Consider the following 24,983-nt stretch of genomic DNA (forward strand, 5'->3'; position numbering starts at 1 on the left):
TCGGACTAGATTTGGCAGTTTTATCGCCGAGTTTGCTCTGACGGACGTGTGGAGGTATAAACATCCTACCCGGAGGGAGTACTCCTGCTTCACGCCAGCGCATGATGCAATGTCCAGGATAGACCTGATTCTGTTCTCCCCTACCCTGCTTCCATGCCTTTTGGATGCGGGGATCGGGACTAGGGTCTTGTCTGATCACTCGCCTTGCTGGGCAAGGCTTCGCCTGCCCTCCACTCCGGTATCCCGCCTGTGGAGGCTGAATCCGTTCTGGCTGACGGTTCTCCCCGATTTGGAGGCCGTCCAGAGGGAGTGGATTCATTATTTCCGGACTAATGCGGACTCTGCATCATTTGGGCTGGTTTGGGAAGCTTTTAAACTGCACGCCCGCATGCTCATGTCCATTCGCATTAATCAGTTTAAGAACTCCTCGGGGCTCGCAATACAGCAGGCTGAAAGGTTGCTGGGGGAACTGGAAAGCGCATTTCTTGCGCATCCTACACCCTCCAACTCCTCTAAATTGAGACTGCAGTCTAGACTCACTGATCAATTGCACCTAGATAGAGCGGGGAGGAAGGTTTTTTCAGTAAACAAAAAGTTTATGAATATGGGGAGAAGGCTGGGAGACTGCTGGCCTACATGGCGCATCTGGATCACAGACCCCCGGTTGTGGTCCAGCTCATGTCTGCGGCGGGAGCCACGCTGTCGGATCCACAGGAGGTGGCTCAGGAATTTCGGCGCTTTTATGCCGACCTGTACTCCTCTGAGGCCACTGGCTCCTTGGACGACTTGCGTGCCCTGCTACAGACGGTAGATTTCCCGGTCCTCACAGACTCCCAGGTGGAGCTCCTGGAAGCTCCCATCACCGAGGAATGTATAGCGGAGGCTATAGCATGCTTGCCACCTTCTAAAGCCCCAGGTTCAGACGGCCTTCCTCGGGAGTTTTACGCCCAGTTTCAGGAGGCCCTGCTCCCCAAGCTCCACCTGCTATACACTCATATATTTGATACCGGTGTACTTCCCCGCTCCATGAACGAAGCACTGATTGTCCTCATCCCTAAGCCAGGCAAAGACCCCCTTTACCCTGAATCATACCGCCCCATCTCGCTTCTGCAGCTGGACGTCAAAATTTTGGCCAAAATCCTCGCTCTCAGACTTAATAAGGTAATACTCCATCTCATACACACAGATCAGACCGGCTTTATGCCCCGAAAGAACACGGCCTTTAACCTAAGAAGACTGTTCATGAACCTACAAGCCTCTCACGACAATATTGGTTCCAGGGTGGTTGTTAGCCTGGATGCCGCAAAGGCATTTGACTCGGTGGAGTGGGGGTACCTGTGGGAATGCTTGCACAGTTTTGGTTTCGGCCCTAAATTTGTGCGCTGGATACAGCTTCTCTACCAGGCCCCCACTGCCCGAGTTCTTGTCAATGGCCAGATTTCCAGCCCCTTTTCCCTAGCAAGAGGCACACGTCAGGGGTGCCCCATTTCGCCCATGCTGTATGCATTGGCGGTGGAGCCCCTGGCTATTGCCATCAGAGCGCATCCGGGCATTCGTGGTCTCCGAGTGGGTCAATTGTCGGAGGTTATCAGCTTCTATGCGGATGACATGTTACTATATTTGGAGGATGCCGGCCCCTCCCTAGCGGCGGTTTTGGAGGTGGTTCGCCGCTTTGGTGCTTTTTCAGGCCTCCGCATCAATTGGTCCAAGTCTCAAATTCTCCCCATCGATATCGCCGCCCCCACGAGGACGCAGGCCCTATTGCCTCTTGAGCGCACGGACCGTATTAAATACCTCGGCATACACTGCTCTCGCTCCCTCGCGGACTATGTCAGCCTTAACCTTGAGCCCCTCTACCCCCTTCTGAAGCGGAAGACCCAGGTGTGGTCCAGGCTCCCCCTCGGGGTCATGGGCCGCCTGGGTCTTGTCAAAATTATTCTTCTTCCCAAGCTCCTTTACATTTTTTGGCATGCCCCACTCCATGTACCGCCGCGACTGTTCCGCGATATGGAATCGATCCTCAACTCATTCGTCTGGGGTTCTTCCAGGCATAAGCTGGCCTGGTAGACCCTCAAATGCCCGGTTCGCCTCGGCGGCGCTGCACTTCCTGACTTAGAGACATACTATTTGGCCTCCCAGCTTTCCCATTTCTATTATTTAAACACATATGACAAACCGAGGTACTCCCTCCTGGTGTGCACCTCGATAACAGATGTTATTGCACATCCCTTCCAAATACTTTTTTGCAAACATAGAGCTATTCCCCACTCGAACTATAAACATACCATGATTGCGCACCATTGCCGGCTGTGGCATGTGGCGCAGTCTAGGTCCGGGGCCTCCTCCTTGCACGCACATACACCTCTCTGGGATAATCTTGATATTCCGGAGCTGCTGGGGATACCGGATTACAAGATATGGATATGTAGGGGGGTCATATATTTGTCTCACTTCTACACGACTCAGGGTGTCAAGACTTTCCAGGCACTTAAGGATGAATTTGGCCTCCCGAACCATGTGTTTTTTCGCTACCTGCAAGTCCGCCATGCATTGCAGACTCAGTTTGGGAATGCGCCTCCGATCCTGGTGTGCACTCCCTTGGCGAGTCTGACCTTTGGTAATGATTCTCATAAGCTCACTTCAACCATTTATGCACACCTCCTCACCCCTCGCGCTACGGCCCATGCTTATAGTCTTAAACTTAGATGGGAGGCTGATGTTGGACCGATAGAGGACGAGCACTGGGGAGAGATACTGTCAGTGTCGACTGAGGTCTCCCCCAAGTTGTCGTATAGGCTTACTCACCTATACATACTTCATCGCTCCTATGTCACCCCTGGACGGCTATCTAAGTACAAACCCGGCCTTGACCCTGTGTGCCCCCGATGCCGCGACCCAGCCAGCACATTTTATCATCTTATTTGGACCTGTCCCCCCATTCAAAGGTATTGGGCTCAGATAATCCAATTCCTGCATGACCATATGGGGTCTCCCCTCACACTCTGCCCACGCCAATGTATTCTCGGTCTCCTCCCCCTTCAGGAAGAAAGTAAATATCTTAGGATCCTTTTACAAGAGACTCTCTTCGCTGCTAGGATGCAGATAGCTCGACTGTGGCTTAGACCTGACCCCCCGACGGTCCAGCAGTGGAAGAGAGCTGTTAACCAAACTCTACCCTACAAAAGACTTATTTATTCCAACCGAGGATGCCCTACGAAATTCCATAAAATATGGGATGGGTGGTTGGATACTCCCCATAGCTGCACGGGGTAGACGCTGTGCGCAGGGGGTGAGCAACAATCCCCTTTAACAAGTCCGTCTGGACACTCTATTGTACGCATACATATATTACCTGTTGTCATGATCTTGTGTACACTGTATTTATTAGCCTGTCATGTCAGACATGGAATGTACCCTTCTTTATGGTGTCTGGCGCCTGTTGCGCCTACTTTTTGTTTGAGTATTGCTATGTAATCTTTTTTCATATATGCTCAATAAACCTCACTCTGGTTAAAAAAAAATCATTCGGTAACAGGAATAAGTTACAATTAAGCAGTTACTGCGGCCTCCAAGAAGCAGAATGTGTTTTGGTTACAATCACCAGTTTACCAGTTAATGTAAAGGTAAAATGAGAAATGCCTTTTAGATTTAAACCTCTCAACCAACATTCATTTCAGAATCTATTTTATTATGACAAATGAAGAATAAACGTACTACAGTATAGTACAGGAATTATCTCTTTAGAACAACAGTAGCCTTTCACACATCCTATGACGTCAAGAAAAAAAAATCTTCAACTTTCACAGTTTACAACAATATCGTGCATTCAAAATTTATATTTCAAGTTTGTGCAAGTGTTGGCAGGAGTTGAAAGGCCCATTGGCTTATTATAATCCTCTGGTACTCTGACACTGGGAACTTTGACCCTCAGTTCCCAGCCCCACCCATCTGCTTCAGACAATCCAATGACAAGGGCTCTTCTGGGAAGGACTGGAATATGGCAATAATGATGTACCCGCATGTGTCAATATCTGCACCTTCTTTTCTTCCCCTCTAGCTATCCTTTATCCATCTAACTCAGTGGTTCTCAACCTGCGGGTCGAATGATGATTTGCCAGGGGTCAACGAATCCCGGACTGTTCCTGAATCTCGCACCGCTCTTCCAGCCTTTTCGCGGCCACCCAGCAGGGCTGTTCCTGGAGCCCGCGGCCTCTTAGCAGCTGCCCATTCAGTTCACGGCATGGCTGAGGGGCAGAGACTTGAGGTCAGCTGACTGGAGGAATGTGAAGTGCGAGGGACTGGAGGAGCCCCTATCTCCTGATAGGTGTGACTGCTACGAGACACCACAAAGCCGGAGACACAGTGAGTAACACTGAGAGGGGGAGGACAAAGAAAAAGGGATAAAAATAAGAGAAAGAACAAGAAAGGTGGCTAGAGAGAGGGATGGGGGGAAAAAAACAAGACATTAGGATTGAGAGAGATAAAAGGGAAAGAAGGGAGAAAAAAGAGTGGTACATCCTAAAATGTACCATAAGGGGTTCTAATACTGCATGAGTGGCAGGGACTCAGGGAGTGCTAAATGTCCCTGGGTTAGGGGCGCAAATTACTTGCCTTGCCTTGGGTGCTGACAACCCATGCTACGAAAATAATTTTAATTTTAAAACTTGGAACAACTTTAAACAACTTGGGAAATTTTATCAAGGGGTCATGGCACTAGACAGTGAAGGGATATTTAGCTTAACCGCTTTCATTCTTTAAGAAATTTGGTTTCCATTTTGTGTCTCTCTCTAACATCCACCTCACAAAATGTATGCTCAAGTTTTGCTACTCTAGTTTCGTTTCCCATGTTACTGTTATCTTCTTTCAGTTGTTTCGTTTCTTGGAAAGCACATGATTTTGAGGAATTGCTTGTTTCACTTTTATTGTAGGCTGTACTTGTATATGATTGGATAATCTGTATGACGCGTTCAAAGGGTGGTACTTTCTGAAAGCCCCCTTTAAATATTCACACCAAAGAATAAAGATTAGATTTGCTCGGAGAGACTTTGTTGTTTTGTGTCATTGTCTCAATGGGCTAATCTCCCAGGCCTGTGTGGGGATTGAACGTCACACTATGACAGACATGAAGGGGTTAAGAAATCACCTTTAGACAATCTACATTTCCTTCAGACAGGTTGAGAACCACTGATCTAACAAACTAGCTACAACATAGGTTAATATATACTGTATGTTGTATTGTTATCCCCTCTATTTAAAACACAAAACTCTTTCAATAAATAATACATGAATAATACAGATGCATACTTGCATGAATCCTGTGTCTGGCCACATTGTTCACATAAATCCCACACAATCACCCACACAATGGGTCCTCTCTGGAGATCAGAGTGTCTTTGGCCTCCAGAGGTGGCCCCATAGAAGGCACAATGACATGTGAAATGTGAAATGAAGAAAAAAAAAACTGCATGCTGTTCAAAGAACACCTGCTCTAGCACCCTACAGCATAAGAGTAATTGTTTATTGCTACTGTATACTAATAATTGTGGTGGTGGTGGTGGGAACTGCTACTTACCAATGATGATTAGGGGGTTGCACTCTAAAGCCCCATACACACTATCAGATTGTCTGCTGATTTTTGTCTTAAGATTTACCAAAGCCATGTAGTGCAAGGGCTTGCCTGATTGCCTACACATTGAAACTCCTATGGTTTGACCTCATATTACATGGTTTTGGTAAATCTGAAGACAAAAATCAGCAGAAAAAAAAGTGTGTATGGGGCTTTAGATCTTCTCCAGCAACGTGTCTGTCTTTCTCAGGTTCTAAAGTTGGGAGATAATTAGTGGTTATTTCCCCCAACAAATGTTAACTAGATGGGGGCTGCAGCTGTTAGATCCAGATAAGTATGAATCTAGGGAGAGTGGATTACTTATTGACGGGGTAAGGCCGCGTACACACGCGCGGACTGTTCGCCCAACTTTGGCCACACACGACGGACGAACAGTTTGCTGAAACCGTGCTCGATGACGTGAACGGCACGTACGACGGGACGAAAAATACGACATCCTATACACTGCATTATAGCTTTCGGCGTGAAAATCCTTTCTGAGCATGCGCGCAACTTTGTTTGACGAACAAGCCTACACACGAGCGGACTGGGTTTCGGCGGACAGTTTTACGGAATTTCCGAAAAACCTTGTCCGTCCAACTGTCCGCTGAAACTGTCCGCTGAAAGCCCACACACGAGCGGACTGTCCGCCCAAACACTGTTCAGCGGACAAAGTTGGACGAACAGTCCGCCCGTGTGTACGCGGCCTAGCACAACAGGATGAAAGGATTGAAATTGCAATTATCCTTAAACAACTCTTAAATGTGTGGCACATATGTCCATAACAACTGTCTCCCCAAATTTTCATTAAACGCCAAATCCATGTTAAAGTGTTCAGCTTTAAAAAAAAAAAAAAAATTATTAAAAGTCAGCAGCTACAAATACTGCAGCTGCTGACTTTTAATAATCAGACACTTACCTGTCCCAAGGTCCAGCGATGTGGGCGTCCGAGGCCCCGTAAGTCTCTCCCTCCTCTCTGCGGCGCCGGTATTGTCACTGTGGGCACTCGGCTTTGGCATCACAGGTGGGCACGCACTGCTCATGCACGACTGTGACTGGCCGGGCCACGTCATTGCCGAGAGGGAGGGATAGAGGTTAACCTGTTTCCAGTGCCGCGGTGCACTGGGAGGAAATGGGAGCTGGAACCCTCTAAAAAGAGGGTTTCCTCTCCCCCCCCCCCAAAAAAAATGACATGCCAAATGTGGCATGTCAGGGGGTCGCCTTCCCTTAAAGCAGAATTTCCATTTTTGGGTGGAACTCTGCTTTAAGCTGGACACACCTCACCAATTGCAGTAAATACACTAAAGTTGCCCCTTCACTGCATGGACCAGAAATATATTGCTCGTTCTCTGCCCCCTCACTGACTACTGAGCTTCAGCAACAGAGCAACTTCCACAGAAAGTTGAATTCTGCAAGCCCAAAAACAATAACCTTTGTTCATAGGACCCATAGCCAAACAAGAATAAAGTAGTATAATACAAAGACTCCAAATAAACATACATTTTGCTCACCATGACTTTTTAAAAAGGTTAGGAAAAGACTGGCAAGGGAGGCAAGGGGCAAATGCTTAGAGGGTGTTTGCTTTTATAATTGAGGGTCCAGACTGATGGTCTTCCTTTAGTCAATACAACAATTTAAATTCTGTCACTGGCCCCTCTAAACCACAATAACATACCACCTGCATACTTTACTTTCTTCCCAGAAACCAGTTGTAACTCCCACACCTAGACCAACTCTAACGTCAGTTTTTCTACAATAGAAAATATCTTGCATTTACTAGTCATAGCATGCCATAATGACCATTATTTTTGTGCTACATGATAAGTGCTATCAGGTCATTCTATAGGAGTCATCAATTAAACTGTATTCCTTGGTGAATGTGCTTTTCTTTAGATTATTTGTGCTTTTTTTTTCCAACAAGTCCTTCATAATGATTAGAGGCCATGGGAAAGACCAGATTGTAAAACCATCTAGACCGGGGGGCGTGGCCTGACAGCGCATGGAGTAGGATGCCATCTGAGGAGCTCCGCTCACTAATCCTACAATCTATTGCATCCTGCTCACTGTGGACCGATTTTTCTCCCACCACCTACCTGGCGAGACACCCCAGACTTCAGGCAACATGTCGCCATCTAAATCTCAAAAAGCTGCGGCGGTGAAGCTAGCCCAGTTCCGCCATGGAGCCTCAGGGGAGCAGCAAGATGGCGGCGGGGAGCGGGAGGACGAAGGGAGATACAGCCCTGCTGCTGGAAGCTATTACTCTGTGCCGCACCTCGCTGACCTCACAAATAGAAGAAGTCAAGGTAGATATCTCACACCTCCGTCAAGATTTCCATAAACTGCGCGACCGGGTGAAAGAAGCTGAGAACCGCCTGAGTGTGGTGGAGGATGCTCTCCCGCCATTGCGCACTGAAACTGAAGGCCTCCAGCAGCAAATACAACAGTTATTCTCCAGGCATGATGAGATGGAGAACAGGCTCAGGAGATGTAACCTACGATTGATCGGTTTACCAGAGGACACGGAGGGCAAAGATTCTGCAACCTTTTTGGAGCAGCTATTGATCACCACATATGGCATGGAGGTGTTTTCCCCCGATGCTAGCGGTGGAAAGAGCCCACCGCATGCCGGCCAGACTGCTGCCGCAAGGTGCTCCACCGCGAACATTTATAGCTAAAATGCTTAACTTTAAAGACAGAGACACAGCCTTGCGCCTGGCTAGACTGAAAGGAAACATTGAGTTTGGCAATGCTAAGCTTGCTTTATTCCCAGATTTCTCAGCGGAGGTTCAGAGATGTTGCCGCACTTTTCTGGAAGCCATAACTATAAATATGCTATGTTATTTCCGGCTAAACTCCACGTTGAACATGATGACAAAGTGTCCTTCTTTGAAAAAGCTGAAGAGGTGGTTGCCTGGCTGGAACGCTGTCCTGCTGCAGCCCACAGAGCCTGATGAGGTTGTGAGTATGCTGACTGCTGACTTATCCTGGTGTGGAATCTGGGAAGCTTATGGTTGGACACATCTGTACCCTGTTTAATAACTGCTGCTTCTCATGACTTACTTGGATACATACTACAGATGGGTGGACAGAACCCCCGGACTATACTGTTTTCCACACCCTAACTACTGCACCCAAAATATCTGTTAAGCCATTACTAGAGCCACAGGAACCAATTTACCACTTGTACTATTTTCTATCCTACCGTCCTTAGATGGATGGGACGCAATTTTACACCACAGTTGTGGTGGGAGCTTGGGAAAGATGTGCGTCCTGCTGAACTGTTGTGTTGTGCAGCGAACTGAACCCCCCATGCACACCCAGGGTATGATCTACTATGCATGGCGATGCGACGGGAGGACGGTGCATTTGCACCATTTGTTGTACCAGAGAGACTGGGCATGGCCTGTTTACCTGTTACTGTTGCTTATGTTCAGGATCTCTGGTGCTGTGTTTGTGCTGCTCGGCCCCCGTCGGGCCAAGATGATCCTTCATTATACTATCCTTTCTGACTCTGGGACGGTTACATGTGTTCGTTTTGGGATGATGCCCGCATAAGGTTGGGGATATGTAGGGCGGGGTGGGGGGAGGGTTGGGTAGGGCGGTTGGTTTTTAGGATTAGAATGGTATATATATACTGTATAGTATAAAAGTAAAAGCACCTATTTGCAGGATGATACGTTATGTTTTATTAATATGCAGAGACAGCTACGACAGAGGCGGCCCTACGGGCAGCCTAATACTAACATCCTTTGGGGTAACCGGGGTAATGCACCCTGTTACCTACACACATGCATTTTACGCTGGCATAACACCTGATATGGCATCATTGACGTTCCTCACGTGGAACGTGAGAGGGCTCAGAGACAAGATTAAATGAGCAGCGGTATTCACAATCCTTAAGAAATGCAGGGCGGATGTGGTTGTACTGGTGGAGACACATGTGGAGGGGAGGTTGCAGATGGCTCTGCGTCGTTCCTGGGTGGGCTGGATGTATCATTCGACCCACACGTCCCATTCAAGGGGATGGCGGTGTTGATTGCCAAAACTGTCCATTTTGAACTAGGGGAAGTGCTCACAGACCCACAAGGGCGATATGTATTTATATATGCAAAACTATATAGTGAACCCCTACTTATTTTGGCCTGCTATGTTCCCCCACCGTTCAACGCCTCTATATTACTGGCGGGTTTCTCCTTCATGGCAAAATATGAGACCACGCTGACAATATGGTTAGGCGACTTTAATGCTGTTATGGATCCTAAGCTGGATCGTTTACGCCCTACGCATCCTACGGGGGTTCTACCGGAAATAGTAGGCTGCCGCAATTGATGGCATCCTTCCATCTGGTGGACTCGTGGAGGCACAGGTTCCCTACCACGCAGGCTTTTTCCTGTTTCTCCTCATCCTATAATACAATGTCCCGGATACACTACATATTTATCTCACAGGGTCTTACTCCTCGTCTACTAGATGCATCCTTTGACCCACGGTCCCTATCGAACCATACCAGATCTCTCTTAGCATTCCGGTGCGCAAGCCAAAACAGACATGGCGTTTGAATCCCTTTTGGCTTACATTGTTGCCGGAGGGGGAGGAACTTACTGCTGAATGGAGTCGTTTCTTTGAGGATAATGATTATTCAGCAAGCCCCTCGGTGGTTTGGGAGACCTTCAAACTCCATGCCCGTGCTACCCTAGTGTTCCACATTAATAAAATTAAGGAAAGGTCTGTGGAGGAGTTGGAGGTGGCTTTGATGGGATTGGCTGTGGCGGAAAGTGGTCTTGTACGGGATCCCTCAGCTGCTAACGCGGCCCAGCTCCGCCTGCAAACCAGGGTGGTAGACCATATACATTATGCGAAAGCCAAACAAAAGCAGTTCTTTCTCAAGCAAACATTTTTTGAACATGGAGAGCGGGCTGGCAGACTCTTATCATACCTGACACGTAGTGAGGGGGAAACCTCCGGTAGTTATTACTTTACGAGGCCCAAGTGATTCCTTGATATCTGACCCAGTAGAAGTGACGAGTAAATTTACGGAATTCTTTTCAGCCCTATACTCTTCCACAGCACCCCCCAATTGTGACCCTATGACCGCCCCTTTCGATAAGATAGACTTCCCTCAACTCACGGCAGAACAAATTGACATGCTAGAAGCCCCACTTACCCTAGAGGAGATTACTGTTGCGGTTGCTAGCTTTGCCCACTCTAAGGCCCCAGGCTCGGATGGCCTGCCGATAGAATTTTACGCACATTTTTCTGAGGTTATTTCGCCCAAGCTGCTGATACTTTACAATCATTTGTTCCAAACATTTGAACTACCTGTCTCCATGAAGGAGGCCACCATAGTCCTGATACCTAAGCCAGGGAAAGACCCCTTGCTCCCAGAATCGTACCGTCCCATCTCATTGTTGCAGGTGGACATTAAGAATCTAGCTAAAATCCTTGCTCTGTGTCTCAATTGGGTTATTCTCAAACTTATCCACCCAGATCAGGCGGGCTTTATGCCAGGTCGCAACACATCCTTTAATTTCAGAAAACTCTTCATTAATCTGCAAACCCAGCATGAGGACGTAGGTACGCGAGTTGTCGTGTCACTTGACACGGCAAAGGCGTTTGACTCAGTTGAGTGGCTATATTTGTGGAGATGTCTGCAGAGCTATGGTTTTGGTTCTAATTTTATATGATGGGTGCAGCTTTTGTATCACGAACCAATGGCCAAAGTGGTGGCAAATGGATGGCCTTCCCCGTTATTCAATCTTGGTAGGGGTACACGACAGGGCTGTCCACTATTCCCGCTCCTATATGCCTTGGCGGCGGAGCCCTTAGCTATAGCTATACAAGCTGATCCAGTAATTAAGGGTGGGTCATGTTATTGAGAAGATCAGTCTCTATGCGGATGACACGCTATTGTATCTTTCTGACTCGGACTCCTCCTTGACTAGGGCTTTGATGGTTATAGAACAGTTTGGGATGTTTTCTGGCCTTACTATTAACTGGAATAAGTCCCAGATCTTGCCGCTGGTTAGCTTTCCCCCAACCCGGTCTCAGAACGACCTTCCCTTGCAAAGAGCCGCAACAATTAAATATTTGGGTTTGTATATATCCAGAGTTCCGAGATATTATATAACCCTGAATATTGAACCCCTTTTCTCTCTAATTAGAAATAAACTTCTCACATGGTCCCACCTTCCTCTGGGGGTATGGGGTCGCATTAATCTTATCAAAATGATTCTATTGCCCAAGGTGTTATATGCCGGATAGGGGAGGTATGGCGTTACCAGATTTTAACCACTACTGCATTGCAGCACAGCTTTCCCAATTTTTCCATCTTGACAAAGCTGATAGTGATCGCTTCATGACCTTGATCTGCCCCAAATGGGCTCAATGTACAGGTGATCCACTATATGCTATAACTATGGGCACAAACTGCAGGAGCTTAGGTGACGATATCGCACCCCTTCTACATCAATACAGACGTATTTGGGATATAGCCTCTGGTAGATTGGGAATCCCAACTTACAATGATTACACCCCACTGTGGAATAATACACATATGAAGGAATTTGCTACCATACAAGGGCAGGAACTATGGAGCAAGTGTGAGGTGTTTTACCTACACCACTTAGTTTCTGGCAGCGCTTCCAAGCCCTTTAATCAATTGCAGGAAGAGTTTGCAATACCAAACAACATGCACTTTCAATACATGCAGGTTAGGCATGCGACTAATGCACAATTCTCTCGGGGAGCATACCCACATCCCACCCCCAACCCCATTATATATGTGGCCAAGAGCGAGGATCCCAAGGGCCTTATTTCATCATATTATGATATGCTATCTGCTCCAATTGCCTCCAAGGTCACATATGCCCCGAAGGTGAGCTGGGAGAGGGACCTAGATCAAATGACAGATGAAGAATGGGAAGAAGCACTTGAGACGTGCAGGGAGGTGTCCCCCAAATTATCAGATAGAATGACCCAAATTTATATACTGCATAGGACTTACCTCACCCCGATTAGAATAGCGAAATATAAACCTGAGGTTCCCCCTAGCTGTCCAATGTGCAAGGTGACCACAGGCACCTTTTTCCATCTCGTATGGGCATGTCCTTTGTTACAAGGGTTCTGGTTCAGGTGGTGACTTTTCTGCATGACAATATGGGCACACCTGTTGGTCTGGATCCCAAACAGTGCCTGTTGGCATGGGCGTCCGCAGAACTTTTTCCAAGGAGGGGCATCATTTTAAGGCCACTCATGCTCCGCCCCTTTCCGACAATCTCATGAAAATCTTTCCACTGGTAATACATATGTGTTATATAAGAGATTCATCCTCACTTTGTATTGGAAGTTACTCTGGCGGCTGTGTTCCATGCCCATATAGCCTAGAGAATGTACATCTTTTTACATTGCAATACATCTGTTGTGGCCATATTTTGATCTCATACTGTCACTGTATAGGCTGTTTTCATCAAGATAAAAATATGGCAACAGATGTATTGCAATGTAAAAAGATGTACATTCTCTAGGCTATATGGGCATGGTACGCAGCCACCTGAGTGACCTTGCGGACGCCCATGCTTTCAAAAACCAGCCCTGGAAAAAATTTCATACCAGCCTCACAGCATTATTATGCCAGCCCAACAGCATAACGTCATTATTTTCTTGTTCATGAAAGGGAAAACCATACATTTTACCAGTTAATAGAGGTGAAAGTGATCAATCATCAAGGGGGACCCCAGGAACTCAGAACGTGGGGGGGGGACCACCTTCTGCAGAAAGAATACTCTAAGGTAAGGGGGGTGGGTTACTAATATAAGGAGGAAACCCTTTATATCAGTGCCCCTTACATTATCGTATTCACTCCCCCCTTACATCAGTGACCCCCCCCCCCCCCGACTGGCCTGGCGGTGCTTTCACTGACCTCCTCTTAAATGCACTGTGCAGGGCTCATTCGGCCAGCTCCAGCTTGGTGGCTCTGGTTTTATCCTATGGTCTCCTGTCCACAGTCCACACAAGTCTGACTTTTCCCATGACCGCCATCCCAGCGGTGCTCCCACTCTTGACTCCTCTCCAGACTCCCTCAGAGACTGCAGACATGCTACAGGAGATGGACAGAGACTGCAGACTTGATGCAAGAGCTCAATGCAGCCTCACCAGTGCCCATCAAATGCTGCCTCACCGGTGCCCATCAAATGCCGCCTCACCGGTGCCCATCAAATGCCGCCTCACCGTGCCCACCCAATGCCGCCTCACCGTGCCCACCAATGCCGCCTCACCGTGCCCACCAAATGCAGCTTTAATGTGCCCATCATTGCAGCCCCTCCTGTGCCCCATGTCCCAGTCTGCAGTCCCTGTCTGTGGGAAGGTGTGTTGTTGTTGATTGGTACGGTACCTTGCATGCCAGCAGGATATCCATGATGGGCAGCAGCAGGCAGGGTCTGTTCTTGTTTTGGATGGGGACGGTGCCCCTTCCAGAGGATCTGTCTGCTGTGAGATGGAGTGGTCCCTGGCCACCTGCACCTTCAGCCATCCTCATTTTCCAGCCCCAGTCAGCCTGTCCTCTGGTCCTGGGGAAGTGGAGAGCACTGGGTGGGAGTTGGAGAGAAGGGGGAGCAAAGAGTACTGGCGGGGTTGGAGAACATATGGGTGGGGGCAAAGAGCGAGGGGGAATGGAGATCACAGGGGTGGGGAGCAGAGAGCGCTGGGGGGGCCAATAAGAACAGGGGTAGAGAGCACGGTAGGATGAGAGCACTGGGGGGGCTAAGAGTGTGGGGCGGTGAAGAGCACTGGGGGGGCAGAAAAACAGGGGTGGAGAGCACGGGGGCTGGAGAGTACTGGGGGGTACAAAGAGCAGGGGGGAGTGGAGAGCACCAGTGAGGGCCAGAAAGAACAGGGGTGGAAAGCACGGGGGACTGGAGAGCACTATGGGGGGGTGGAGAGCACTGGTAGGGTTGGAGAGCACATGGGTGGGGGCAAAATGCAGGGGTGAAGAGCACGGAGGGTAGAGAGCACTGGGGGGGGGGGCTGGAGAGCACCAGGGGGGCAGATAGGACAGGGGTGGGGAGAATGGGGGGCTGGAGAGCACTGGGGTGGGGGCTGGAGAGTGATGGGGGGAGCTGGTAGGGTTGGAGAGCGCATGGGTGGGGGCAGAATGCAGGGGGAGTGGAGAGTACAGGGGTGGGGAGTGGAGAGTGCTGGGGGGAGCCAAAAAGAACAGGGGTGGAGAGCACTGGGGGGGGGCTGGAGAGCACCAGGGGGGCAGAAAGAACAGGGGTGGGGAGAATGGGGGGCTGGAGAGCACTGGGTTGGGGGCTGGAGAGTGATGGGGAGAGCCGAAGAGCACTGTGGGGGGAAGCACTGGGAGGATGGAAAGAACAGGGGGGGAGAAAGAACAGGTGGGAGAGCACTGGAGGGAGTTGAGAGCACTGGGGGGGAGAACAGGGGGGAGCACGGAGGGTAGAGGACTGGGGGGAGTGGAGAGTGCTGTGGGGGGGGGGGATGGGGGGATGGGGGGAGCACTGGGGGGAGTGGAGAGCACTGGGGGGGGCCGGGGGGAGAGCACTGGGAGGGACAGGGAGGGGAGCACTGGGATGGTGGCTAGAGAAGGATGGGGAGAGCTGGAGAGTTGGGGGGACAGCAAGAACAGGGGAGGAAAAAACTGTGAGGGGGGCAGGAGAGTGGGGTGGAGGAGGAGAGAGGGGGGAGGCAGGAGAGTGTTGTGGTGGAAGAGCACTGGGGGGGCAGGAGAGTGTGGTGGTGGAGGAGAGCACTGGGGGGGGCAGGAGAGTGTGGTGGTGGAGGAGAGTACTGGGGGGGGTGGCAGGAGAGTGTGGTGGTGGAGGAGTGTACTGGGGGGCAGGAGAGTGTGGTGGGGAGGAGAGCACTAGGGGGGCAGGAGAGTGTGGTGGGGAGGAGAGCACTGGGGGGGGGGGCAAGGAGCACAAGGTGAACTGGGGACATTAAAATAAGTTGGATACCCCCCCATCCTCCTATCCAGGCACTGTGTGGCACATAGGGCGGACTGTACCTGCAGCATCTCCTTCTCTTGATCATAGTGCTGGATGGCCCTGTGTACTGCGGCCGCTCTGTAACATGGCCCCCCCAGACCGACTCATGTGATAGGCGGAACGTTGATTCTCTTTACTATCACACGAGCTGGACTGAGGGGGCGGGCCATGTTACAGAGCGGCCGCAGTAAACAGAGCCATCCAGCGCTCTGATCCATAGGAGTCGGAGAGGGTGGAGGATGCAGCCGCCAGTGGACAAAAAATGAAAAAAAAAGTGAAAAAAATGCAGCATGGCGGCGGCTACGGCAGACACCGTGGGGATTCCAGGGGGGGGGCACTTGACCCCCCTTGCCCCCTGCTGCGGACGCCCATGCCTGTTGGGTGTATACCCGGGAGTACTCGACAGGAATACTAAGTTATTCCTGCAGGAAACTTTGTACGTTGCGAGAAAGCTTATCGCCAGGCAATGGATGAGATCTACACCACCAACATTAGCGGAGTGGAAAGCTGACATTAACCTGACTTTGCCATACAAAAAGTGTATTTACATCAATAGGGGGTGCCCATTCAAATATAATAAAGTGTGGGACCACTGGCTGAATGATTCTGCAAACTGCATATAGCCATCGTTGGACCCCGCCATTTCCAAGTGCATAAATCTGCTGCTGGTTTCATATCTATGATGCTGAATGCTACAAGAGATATAATGTTTAGATACAAATCCGTACTCTATGCTGAATGTACTATAGAATGCAAAATGTAGCTGTAAACTCCTTCCATACGTGTTTATGACTGTAAGCTATGTTTTTTGATATCTGTGCTTTACTTCAATAAATCGTTGTTAATTGAAAAAAAAAAACAGACCAGTTTTATGGTGCTGTCTGTTCACTCTTGGAACCTTGTGGACACAATTCCATGCCTCAGTTACTGAAAATGCATGCTACACAAGTAAGAAAATTACATTTCTTAGTATCTCTATCCTTGAGGATGTAAATTAGAAAGACAGCAAAAAATGATGAAACATTTAAAATCATCCCGAAAATGACACTACCACAGGCCCTGGTCTGTTTGCATTTCCACACATATAGCCCTGATCAGGTAGCCGCTGAAGAAAACAGTAGGCATTCCAAAATAATCATGGCTATGTTAGAGGGATGCCCTCTGCCTGGTTTTGGGGTCTTTCTTCTCCATTATGGTTCCTGTTATTACGTAAAAAATACAAAAGTACAAATATCATAATTGGTACTAATGTTAATGTTAATAAATAGTACAGTTGTCCTGAGCTTGTCTGAATGCCAGCAGTGGGCACCTGGAAGAAGCAATGCCAAACCACGTCTCTGTAGTTTGTTAGGAGAAGTTCAGCTTGAGGTGTGCAGCAATTGGATGTGAAATTAACATATTCATATGTTCCATCTGGTCCATGGGAGCTGACGCCAGAGCCATTGAGGATCTCAATTAACTTAATTCCATCAGCATCTAACACTAGCAGATAGGCACTCCACTGATGGTACTTGCACAGGCTGGGTAATAGAGATTCAGGACAAGAGCCAAAGTAAGATGGTTGAGGGCACTCAGGTGGGTTATGTGCAGGAGACACCTAAGACAAAAGAAATAACTAGTTAAAAGGATAAAAGGGAAACTAAGAAAAATATATTTTGAATTTAAAGGGTCAATCAAACCAGTTTTGTTGTTTTGGTTATGAAAATATGCTGCAAATGGGTTACAAGCTGCATAGATTCTCAGATCTCTTCATGGTTACCTTGATGAGATTTCTTATTTGGAAAATCCTAATTCTACCCTCAGCTACATAATCTTGCTCTTCCGATTTCATTCAAAAGAGTTTGGACCTATCATATACAAGTTCCTTTATGTGTATTAAAACCTTAAAAATAAACTTTTCTAATTTCCTTTGTTTTGGTTTCTAAATAAACCATTGCAATGGTTCTGTTCAGTAAGTGGAAAAAATGTTAATCTGTTACAAATTCTCACTAGAACAGGAGTAAGGGCAAATTCCCCAATGTGGCATTAGGGAGTAGTAAAAACTGTCAGATTTTTAACCCTTCCTGACTCTATCCAAATGCTGTCAGTCTACCCAGGGGTGGACTGACAACTCATTGGGCCCCCAGGCAATAGGAGATTATGGGGACCCCAGGCAATAGATTATGGGGCCACACAGTATGCACACACATACAGTATACACACACAGACACACAATATACACACACAGTATACACACACAGAATACACATACACACACTGAAAAGGTACTGAAGAGGCGGGGCAGCTATAATCTTAGGATTTTTTTAAAAACACCGATTTTTACATACTGTCCCTGGTTTTATTGAGGCTGGCAACCCTGATGGGGCCCCTTAGTGGCATGGGGCCCTCGGGCAGTGCCCGAGTGCCCGAATGGTCAGTACGCCCCTGAGTCTACCATATAATTATCAACTAAGAATAGTAGCAGACTGCACCTACCTTAACCTTTTCAGCCACCACTAGAGAGAGGTGAGCAAAGCAAGCTGGTATATTACTATCACACTCTTCGGCCGCCACCATCAATGTCATCACTGCACCAGGTTCCACACTATTAGGCACACTAATATTTATATTCAGCACTTGTGAATCACTGGAGTTCATCTGTACCCTGCAAGCAGAAATCAAAGTGATAAAAATCTTGGGGCAGGAATGACAAAAATTTGCATTGGCAGGCACTGGATTCTTCCTTCTTACAAATGGCAAAGCTTTTTAAGTGCATACTTTACATATACACCAATCCATCGGTCATAAGTTTATGACCACCCACTATATAACCCATCAAGGCTTGGACTCTACTAGACCTCTGAAGGTATGCTGTGTTAGTTGACACCAAACAATAGCAGATCCCTTAAATCCTTTAAGTAGTGAGGTGGGGCCTCCATGGATTGGAATTGTTTTTGCAGCACATCCCACAGTCAGGATCTCAAAATCATTGTTGTGTTCCTCAAACCATTCTTAAATTCATCAGACCAGACCATTTTCTTCCATTACTCTGTGATCCAGTTCTGATGCTCATGTGCCCATTGTAGGAGTGTTGGCTGTGGATATGGGTCAGCAGGGGCACGCTGACCAGCTTGCGGATTTGCAGCCTCATACACTACATACTGTGATGCACTGTGTTTTCTGACACCTTTCTATCAGAAACAGCATTACCTTGGGTGAACATGACAGTGTCACCGATTCACTCATTTTCTTCCTTGGATCATTTCTGGTAGGTCCTGACCACAGCAGACTGGGAACCGCTGCCAGTCTGGGGCCTGCTGGGAGCTGGACCTCACAGCAGGGGTTGGCAGCAGGCAGAGCGAGCCAGCACATCTTGAAGAGCGCCCCTCCATCCACCTTTGACAGTTCTTCTCAGCAGTGCTGCAAGTGGGAAGTCTGTGGTGGCATCAGTGATCTTTACACTGGCTCCAGTGTGGGAATCCCACCTGCAGCAGTTCAACATCCCATCCATCCCACACTCCAGACCTTGGATCCTGCACATCTTGTCTACAGTGATATGCCTTTGTTCACAGAGTGCTTGTGAGTGTATTTTTAACTGTTTATTTCACAGTAAAACTACTACACTATACTGCTGCCTGGCTCCTATCTTTCCCCTCTAGCTTTTGGAGGCACTGTCTTCCCAGCCTGGACAAGAAGCTAACCTTCTAGCCTTTATCAGTCAGTCAGTAATATTTCATATATCTACTACTACTAAATGCTGTGACCCCCCCAATGCTGTGCCAAACTATCTCCCACCCCTGGGCCGTGAGGAGGTTGACTTTTGCGTGGCTGGTCCCTGGTGACAAGAAGGTTAGGGGCCACTGATCTAGCCCATAAAATTTGTCAAAGTCACTCAAATCCTTATGCTTATCCATTTTGTTTTGCTTGCAACATATAAACTTCAGGGACAACATGCTCACATGCCCACTTTCAGGTACCATTGTAACCAGATAATCACCGCTTTCAGGTACCATTGTAACAAAATAATTAATGTTACCCACTTTACCTGTCAGTGGTCATAACATCATGGGTGATCCATTTGATGTACAGTATATATAAATCTATAAAATGGGAATCCAAGGAGCAGGAAATATGAGTAATGATGAGTAATCTGTTTAATTTGTGCTTTTTGAACCTCAGCCATAATTTTTACAATGTAGCAGAATCATCGAAGAGTCAGAACTGTATTTTGGGCAAGGGCTAAGGGCAAGGCCATCTCATCACCTGGTATTTTCTTTCTTTTTTTTCAAATATAAATGTTAAATTAATGCCCAACATGGGTTAAAACAATAGGTACAAACATATATAGAAACATTCAAACGGGGGAGGTGGGGGGACGTGATCAACATCAGCACATTAAGGGAGAAATCAAACAGAGTACGTGTACATCCCCCAAACCGTAATAGCAGATCTATTGACGAGTGCCTCTTAAATTGATGTTGTGGGGCACAGGGGCCCTATCCATCAGCAAATCCTCTAGTCAGAGGTGATGAAGGTTGGAAAACCACTGTCTCCATGCCCCCCCAACCACCTCCCATCCCATGTGGACTGAACTCTATAACCAGAGGCGGGGAGGGGAGGGAGAGGGGGCCTGCCAGGTAGGGAATGGGGGGTAAAACCAAGGAGGGAACTGGAGGTAGGGTGAGGGTGAGATAGGAATGGGGAGGGTTCCGGAAGGCCCTGGTTGATTCAGGAAGGCCTCTGGGTTCATCTTTACTTGGGGGTACTGGCTTCATCAAGAAGTCCTAAGGGCAATACCTTCTGAGGAGAAGTTGAACTGGTGCCAGGGCGCCCATGTTGTTGTCTCGCAGTTAGCACCAAATCTTCAATTTTACTAATATCCTCTACCCTCTGGATCCAGCTACCGTTGGTGGGGTTTGACTTTTCCATTGAAGTGGGCTTCAGGATTTTGCAGCGTTTAACAGGTGGCGTAGAATAGATTTTTTTTTAATCTCTTGGTTGATATCGTGTTTACGTGCAGTAGGAAAAATGCCGGGTCATCTGAAATATTATATTCCATAAACTTCTGAATGGTTATTCTGACTGTGGACCAAAAATGGGACAGCTTTGGACAAGACCAGAATATGTGTATCAACGTACCAGTGTCTCCCTGGCACCTCCAGCACAGCGCTGAGGCGGTCAGGTAGTAGGTATGCAGGACGCGTGGGGTCAAATACCACCTTGTCATGAGTTTGTAATTTGTTTCTTGTACTTTTGTACAGATGGATGATTTTAGGGCAAAGTTTATGAAACGCTGGATCTGTTTCAAAGTGAATGTACAATTTAGGCCCCTTACCCACATACTCAGATATGGCGGGTGCGTGCTTTCCGTCGGGGAAATCAAAAGGTTGCACATTATGGACAGTGTCCTTAGGAGTACTTCTTCCTCTAAGTAGGAGTTCTCAAAGGTGGTAAGGGGCTTATTAAGCCCTTGCGGGTTAGGTATGGATGTGAGGAAGTGCTTTAATTGGACTGCCGTCCAAAACGGCAGTTTAAAGGTGCCCGTTTCGCTGCTTAATGTTTCTGAAGAGGGCCAAGAGTCATTTGTCAAGAAGTGTCTTGCTTGTGTACAGTTTATATCTCTAAAGACATTCCTAACCTGGGGGTCCAGTCCTGGTGGAAATTTTGGGTGCCTATAATGGGGTATAGAGAGGAGTTAGGCATGGATAGCTACTGTGTGAGGCATGTTTGTGACCCTATATGGAGTGCCGTCCCTATCATTGATCTTTGGCAGGGAGAGAAGGGTAATACACGGCAACCTTGGTTTCCTATTTTCCTATATAAATTTGTTCAATTGACTGTGTACCTGTTTAAAGAACGATGCAGAAATAGAGATTGGAAGTGCTTGTAACAAGTAGAGGAACTTGGGCAGGATGCACATCTTATTGAGACTGCACCTGCCGAACCAGGAGTGAAGGCCATTGTGCCATGATTCTAGTAAGGCTCGGGTTTTGATTAGTAAAGGAGGGAAATTCAGATTAAAGGTATGCTTGAGATTAGCTGAAAACTGATGTGCCCAGGTATTTCAGTCCACTTAAAGTTAAAGTTGGAATGCAGTGTTTGCATAGCAGTTTGTGGTATCCCTACTCCCATAGCCTCTGACTTATTATAGTTGATTTTGAGGTTGTATATGTTTCCATATGTATCAAATTCACGAAGGAGGCTTGGGAGGGAAATTGACGGATTGGTAAGGGAAAAAAGCAGGTCATCCATGTAGGCAGAAACCTTGTATTGAATGTCTCCCACCTTAAGGCCTTGGATATCTGGGTTGTTTCTGATTGTACATAGGAATGGCTCTAGTGATAAGGCGAAAAGGAGGGGTGACAACGGACAGCCTAGTCCCGTTTTTGTGATCTTGAGGGGATCAGATAGGATTCCATTTATTTTAACTTGTGCGGTGGGGGTAGAGTATATTTGGGCAATCCATCTAGTCATGGTTTCCCCAAGCCCTATATTTTCATTTTTTATTCATGGTTAGACAAGCAATAATTCACCAGTCTTTGGGCACTGTTGTCCAGGTCGTGCCAGGCTCATTATTTTAGATCTGCAGGTCCTGATCCTGGTGCCAAATCTGTGATCTTTTGGTGCCTGTTGACCACAAAATTCATTTGTGGAAGCATTGCCTTGTCAAGAAGCTGTGATGATCTCTAGCAGTCTCAAGGAACATGACCCCCGTATCTAAATATCTCCTGTAGCATGTTTGTAGCCTCTAACCAGACCTGCAACATGTCCACAGTCTCTGATAGATTTCTGTAGTGAATATTATGTGTGGCCCATTAGTAATGTCAGGGGCAGAGGTTGTATACTTCACAAGTTGGTTATCAGTGTCGTTAGGATTGTTACCTGCTAGAACAGAATGTTTCCTTACAGACAGATCATCCAGTAAAATCAGCATTTAAAAACATACACATCATGATTGTTAGGAATAATTCTGCCTTACTTTCAGAAGCCATTATGTTTATAACCTGATTATTTCTTAAGGCTAAGCTTCTACCCTGCTCACCTAGTTTTGGTGAAGTGATTAAAGATGTTGTATGGAGATCCATTCATGGTCACACAGTAGTAATGAGAGGATCCATGGTTAGTGATCTTCACTGACATTATCTGTGAATTCTCCGGTGTCAGAGGAACAGGACAGGACATCTGGAAAACAGAGCTTGTTATTTGCCAAGTTAAACATTTTCAACAAACTGGCAGATTTCAATCAAATGGTTAACACAAAATGATCATTCTCAAGTACAGCTACTTACAAATTAAATGTTTTCTTAAAATAATTATTTAGGAGTCTATTTTTCAATGTCTTAACACATTTTTTAGTGGAATCTTAGGCGGAAATTTTGTGAATCTTAAAGTGGAAGTAAACCCATTGATTTAACAGCTTCAAAAAACATGTGCTGGGAATGTAACTGTCACATTGGTTGTGCTCCCAACCAAACTGTAAAATCATCCAATGGATGGTGTCATAACTGATCACATGTGCAGCATCCTGTCAGTTGAAGATTAAAGTGAGGCAAAGATGGCATCTTCCTTGGCTGAAAAGATAGGAGAGTTTACTTCCACTTTAACCACTTGCCGACCAGCCTCTGCAGTTTTACTGTGGTAGAATGGCACAGCTGGGCAAAATGACATTATGTTACATTGCTTCACCCTGTGGCCACTAGGAGCACCCCTGAAGCAGATATGAGAGCTTCTGCGATCGCTCGTGACACAGCGAGAACCAGAAACTGTGTGTATAATCAAACGATGATCAAATACCACCAAAAGAAAGCGCTATTTGTGGGGAAAAAGGACGTCAATTTTGTTTGGGTGCAACATCGCATGACCGCACCATTGTCAGTTAAAACAACGCAGTGCCGAATCGCAAAAAAATGGCCTGGTCATTCAGCAGCCAAATCTTCTGGAGCTGAAGCGGTTAAGTGACAGTTCTGTGAATCTTGGGCGAAAACATTGATAAATGTTTTCACCCAAGCACAAAAAAATATTTTTTAACAGCCTAATATCAACTGCTTTGCTGAAAAAATGCCTGTTGTTTTTTTAGCTTATGTGCAAGCCTAACACAGCTGTATTAAGAGAAGTGAATCCCCTCCTTCTTTTCTCGCTTCCATGTGTCATACTGAACTCAGGGGAAAATTCCAAACTACCCTTGCAGTGTCCCCAACCGCCAACTCTGTGTGCTGATAAGAAATCATCTTACATTCATTGGTTAAACAAACATTTTTTGCTTTTACTTAAAATTACTGTTTTTCTCCACTTCTGAAAGTATTAATATCTACTGTGCTGGTTCACTTCAAAATGTTATGCTACATTATTGTTTATGGGTAAATATACTTCCCCTGTCACCTTCCCTTCCTCCCCTCCCTCCCAGTTCCTTTTTAGAGTTCAACTTTTGGTTTTCTCTTTTATGTCCATAATTGTAAACCAGAGCTACTGAACTCTGAGTTATATACTTGTTTCTATGCATGTAATGTCAAAATTTCAATAAACATAAAAAAAAAAAAAATATATATATATATACTGTTTTTCCACCTTCTGGTTGAGTGAGGCACTGGTGATGCCACTCAATGCATTCTGGGAAGGCTACATCGCAATGGAGAGTAATTGTAAGTGTTTAGGATTAAGCTATGGGGAAAAAAGGAGTTCAGGAGCAGTTCATAACAAGTCCATGATATGCAAGTGGGTAAAATTCTGTGTCCTGACTAGAAAAGCTGATGGACAAATGCTCAATCAGGGGACAGAACACTTTACAGCAAAAAGCTCTTCAGAGGAGACATGCCAACTCTGTATATCGAAACAAAAGAAGGAGAGAAGAGTGCCTCTAAGTGCAGTATTTAATGAAACTGTAATCACACAGACAAGGGGTTACTCACATGGGGCAAGAAGGTACAGGCTCATCTGATAAATTCATCAGCTTCCTGGTAAAACAGCTGCAATGCTACTGCCAAAGAAGATCCACACTGGAGGATGTGTCGGTAGAATGCCGGCGTTCTTCCATGCCGCTCTGGGCAGTCCTCTCGATGGAGCACAGCGTGGACCACGGTGTTGGCATCGGAGTGTGATTTCAATGGGAAGGGGGAAAGAACAATATGTTTCAGAGCATGCGCGAAGTAACTAACGGTCATGTGTGCTCCTTTTTCAAGGCTCCTCCAGTGCAGACCTTCTTTGGCAGTGGCATTGCAGCTGTTTTACCAGGAAGCTGATGAATTTATCAGAGGAGCCTGTACCTTCTTCCCCCATGTGAGCGACCTCTTGTCTGTGTGATTACCGTTTCATTAAATACTGCACTTAGGGGCACTCTTCTCTCCTCCTTTTGGGAAGGCTACATTACCAGTATCTTCCCCTTCACATGATGTGCACTG

General features: G+C 47.0%; 1 protein-coding gene and 1 long non-coding RNA gene across 4 annotated transcripts in view; one reads left to right on the forward strand and one right to left on the reverse strand.

Moving 5' to 3' along the window:
- Nucleotides 1-24,983, forward strand: part of LOC143939880 (uncharacterized) — an 83,783-nt gene that overhangs the window by 28,143 nt on the left and 30,657 nt on the right. The window lies entirely within an intron of this gene.
- VWA7 (von Willebrand factor A domain containing 7) overlaps nucleotides 16,455-24,983 on the reverse strand; it is a 149,809-nt gene continuing 141,280 nt past the window's right edge. For all 3 annotated transcript variants that reach the window (XM_077460996.1, XM_077460977.1, XM_077460986.1), the window contains 3 exons: nucleotides 22,631-22,770; nucleotides 18,085-18,253; nucleotides 16,455-17,206 (listed from right to left, as the gene is read on the reverse strand). In XM_077460996.1, coding sequence (XP_077317122.1) covers nucleotides 16,751-17,206; nucleotides 18,085-18,253; nucleotides 22,631-22,770 — 765 coding nt within the window. In that variant the 3' untranslated portion in view covers nucleotides 16,455-16,750. The remainder of the gene's footprint in view (nucleotides 17,207-18,084; nucleotides 18,254-22,630; nucleotides 22,771-24,983) is intronic.

Source organism: Lithobates pipiens, unplaced genomic scaffold, assembly GCF_037356315.1.
Source record: "Lithobates pipiens isolate NorthernLeopardFrog02 unplaced genomic scaffold, aLitPip1_a1.2 Scaffold_1, whole genome shotgun sequence".
Lineage (NCBI taxonomy): Eukaryota > Metazoa > Chordata > Amphibia > Anura > Ranidae > Lithobates > Lithobates pipiens.